General features: G+C 40.9%; 1 protein-coding gene across 1 annotated transcript in view; it reads right to left on the bottom strand.

Moving 5' to 3' along the window:
• Positions 1-694: 694 nt before the first annotated feature.
• The window catches only part of LOC101846400 (FERM, ARHGEF and pleckstrin domain-containing protein 2), a gene marked incomplete at its 5' end in the record, with an annotated part of 70,530 nt that continues 67,300 nt past the window's right edge, over positions 695-3,924 (bottom strand). The window contains 1 exon segment of the mRNA XM_035973517.1: positions 695-3,111. Within this exon segment, the coding sequence (XP_035829410.1) occupies positions 3,018-3,111 (94 nt within the window).

Here is a 3,924-nt window from a genome sequence, read left to right on the forward strand (position 1 = left end):
TTCCCCCAACAACCCAAAACTTTCAATAATATATTTCACAACTCTCTGAGAAAAATCGACACAAAAACTGAACACAAATTCTTTTTCTTTTCCTAAAAGTTTTCAAGTTTTCGTAAGAGTTTTACACAACTTGCAACACAATTAGGTCAGTCATAAAAGGGCAAAAGATTAGAAATTTTAAATTCTAACAAGAGCATGCAAATTCTAAAAAGAGAATAGATGTTTGCTGATAGGAAAGTAGGAGTAAACCTCCACTAGAGCACCCAGCAACCACCCACCATATCAGAGGGAAAGACAGAGACTCTACCTGAAGGTAGTCCAAACGAGAACAACAATAAAGCTTTTTATTCCAGAGACTCTAACACACACGTCTTGCTCCAGCCATTGTAATAATAATCGGGGCCAATATTACTAGATAGCATTTGTCTAGCGAAAAAATCCACACTCAACAGCAAGCTCTACGTGCTTCACAATCTATACTATTACCCCAGCAGACCTGAGAGCATTCTAAAATAACCTCAACTTCCTGGGAAGCACACACGAATTGAACCGCCTTCTCTCACTCCCTCAGGCAAAAATTATGCCAAATAATTAAAAAAAAACCCCATGGTATGGGAAAAACAAAGCGAGAACAGGGCACAGAAACAAAAAAGTTGACCAAAAATGAAGAGGAAGAAAATTGTATCACTCTTGAGAAAAACCAGGTTAAATATATTATCATTTTGTATCCATCTGCCATCCAAGAAATGATCTCTCTGTACAAATCGGAGCTCACCGAAGAAACAGGAACCAAGGAAAACTCTAGACAATCTACCAATCTCTACAGCTACAAATGAGTACAACAGTACAGGAGGGCATGCAACAAAGTACATTATATCATGTAGTTGTAAATGCTTGTAAACATTTTATTATCAACAAAGATAATGAATTCTATTAAATACTTTACAATTTGGTGCAAAGTAACAATTGCCACCATTTTCTGGGTTTGGAGGAAGGGGGTGGGGGGGTGAGAACCATGCAGCCGTAAACTCACTTCATATATATGTACAAAACAATACAAACACGTGTGAAAGTTGAGAAGAAATGTATAGAAAGAGGATAAATTATGGCATGGCAATAATGCTTTGCTAGTAAGTTTGAGAACAGCGCGCGTGGGGGGGATGAAGTACCAACAAAAACTTTAGCAAGCAGAAAGAAGGTTCACATGGCCTCGTTCTGTTTGGGAGAGCAAAGAGAAGAACACCCACACAATAAAGCTCGAACAGTAGGCCTACTAGGATCTACCAGTGGCACCCTCCAACCTTCCGCTTTCAAAGCTTCAAAAGCAAAGGACTGGGATGAAAGAAGAGTAAAATTCTATTCTCAACCCCAACCCTTCAGAAACAAGATATGCTTTAAAATTGCTTAATCAGAAAATTGTCAAACTCCAGTAATGTGTTTTCTCCCAGGCAGACACATTGTTGAGTGGGGCTGGAGATCGTGGCAAGTAACAGTTTTAAAAAAACCTCACTTGAGCCTTTTCCCCATGTATTTACGGGATGCCCGCCCGCCCAGTGGCCAAATCACGAATATTTACGCGATGCGCTTTATCAGTTGATATCTCCAACTGTGCTACTGTGCATAAGAATATGATAATATCCGCCCTGTGGAAAAGGCCAAAAGACACTTCAGTCAGTAGCATTATCCTGGGGGGTGGAGAAAATCTTTGACGTACAGCGCTACAGCCAGTTAGGCCATACCCGCTGTAATCTACCCACTCAATCTCCCCATATTGCCACATAGCGGGTACCCAGTAACAATAGTTTGGCCAGCACAGAAACACAGGGCCATGTACTTATGGCAACCGCTCCACACACACACACGCACACGCACACACACAATCCATCAAACAAACTGTGATCTCCACCCTCTCACAGCCATTCCGACATACTCCACAACCAAACAGACCACAGTCACACCAGCGACCTGACAACCATCAAAGACAAACACTAGTAGTCAGAAACAAACATTTCTAAAGCTTTCCATATATATATATATAAAATTGATAACAAGACCATCAACAATTCTCTTTCACACAACAGAAAAATGCCCATGAAATAGCCACTTCCTGAAAAGCGGAAACATGTTCTTCCGTTTCACATTTTGGTTTGGAAAATTCGTAAGAGACAAGAAAAAATGTAACAAAGTAAGAAAATAATGGCATCAGCTACAGACAGAAGGTAGCAGCAGGAAAATCCATTCTTGCTTTCTCCCTTACAGTAACACTGGCAGTAGGCTATTCGTCATTAGGGGCGAGTAAACACCTGGCCCAGAAACTGTTTACTCGCCAATACAGTGTCCCAAGACACATTGTTGTGTATATACTTGTGCCAGCGAGTTGTGCATTGTTGTATGTGTATAAGTGAAACCGTGTGTGTGTGGGTGTGGGCCAGTCGTGTGTGTGGGCCAGTCGTGTGTGTGTGTGTGTGTGTGTGTGTGTGTTAGCGTGAAAACATCTTCTCACCAACATACTGAAGAACTCGCACCCAAAAGTCTCACCTGGACAAAAGAAGACACACACACACACGGAGAGATCACAGAAGTCTTATCAATTCTGCAAGCTGATGGAGAGAATGGCTACTAACAGTAATACAGGTTTTGCTGCGGTATATTGTGTGGATAGACACAGAGAAAAGTAACAGTCCCCTCCATCTTGCTACCAAACGTGCTGAACACCTGATCTGCCAAACACAGAACGTCAGAAAGAACATCCCAGCTGAACCACTTTCCTCACAGAAGAAAAACTCACTTCTGCTGAACACAACCAATTTTTCCATTCACAGAATACAAAAAAAACCCCCAAATAATAAACGCACACGCATATTCTTCTCTTCTTTCACCTCTCTCTCCGTCTTTTTCTCAATTATAAAAAAACAGTTACGCAGTCCGTTCCTCAGCACGTGTGAACACAAACCCTCGAGTCAGTCACTAACTAGGTCAACAGACGTTCATCGCCGACAGAAGCGCCAGGTTTTCAGCTAGCTGTTGTTGTTTTCCAGGCGGCTGTCTAAGCGACTGAAGAGCCGCGTACGTCGGGCGTTGTGCGTGGCAGAGTTGATCACCTCCATCCACCTGGGAATACAAACAAGTTGTACAAGTTAACCAACATATCGTTACCTCAGCACTTTCTTGTACTTGTATCTCCATTTTATTAACTGTGAAAATGTAACATCTTATTAAGCTCACTCTTATTAAAAATGGAGATATGAAAATAAAGCACTGGGGTTGCAAATATATATGTTTGCTTTTAAGCACAAGGGGGCTATCCCGAAAAAGGCTGTTTTGAGAAATAAAAGAAGAGCTTTCTTTATAATCAAACAAATACACCAATGAAAGCAAACTTCTTCTATAGGTAGGGCAATGCCCACTTTCGGTGTAGGTCAAGATTTCTGGAAACACTTGAAATCTGGGTTAGCCCGCTTGTTCTTTCCAACAAGCCATTTGAGCAACCCAAAGGTCAAACAGACTTTGTTTCAAAAAATTTTGTTTAAAATATAGGGGGTTTATTTACGCCCCCATCTAGATATAGGCAGGACCCAACTGGGCTGAGAAAGATAGAGCCACGAGTAAAAGTTGGTCACAAAAATTTTGCCTGAAAACTTTTAAACTCACAGTATCTCAACGGGCTTTGCCTGAAAAGATAATCAATATTCAAATCACCCTCGTACTATCGATTTCTAGATGGAACAAACAAAATTTCACAAAAAGGCATATAAAACTATGGAAGGTCGATCCTAGTATCAAATTATTAAGCAGATATATCGGCCACCACACCTGCTGAAAACTGTAGCACGCAATATCGCTTGAGTTAAAAAGTAAGATTTTTCTGAGACAGTTGTCAGGCAAATCCTTTCCAAAAAACAACAACTAAACCTCTCGGCTTTT

The sequence above is a fragment of the Aplysia californica genome, unplaced genomic scaffold (assembly GCF_000002075.1).
Source record: "Aplysia californica isolate F4 #8 unplaced genomic scaffold, AplCal3.0 scaffold01346, whole genome shotgun sequence".
NCBI classification, from domain to species: Eukaryota; Metazoa; Mollusca; class Gastropoda; order Aplysiida; family Aplysiidae; genus Aplysia; species Aplysia californica.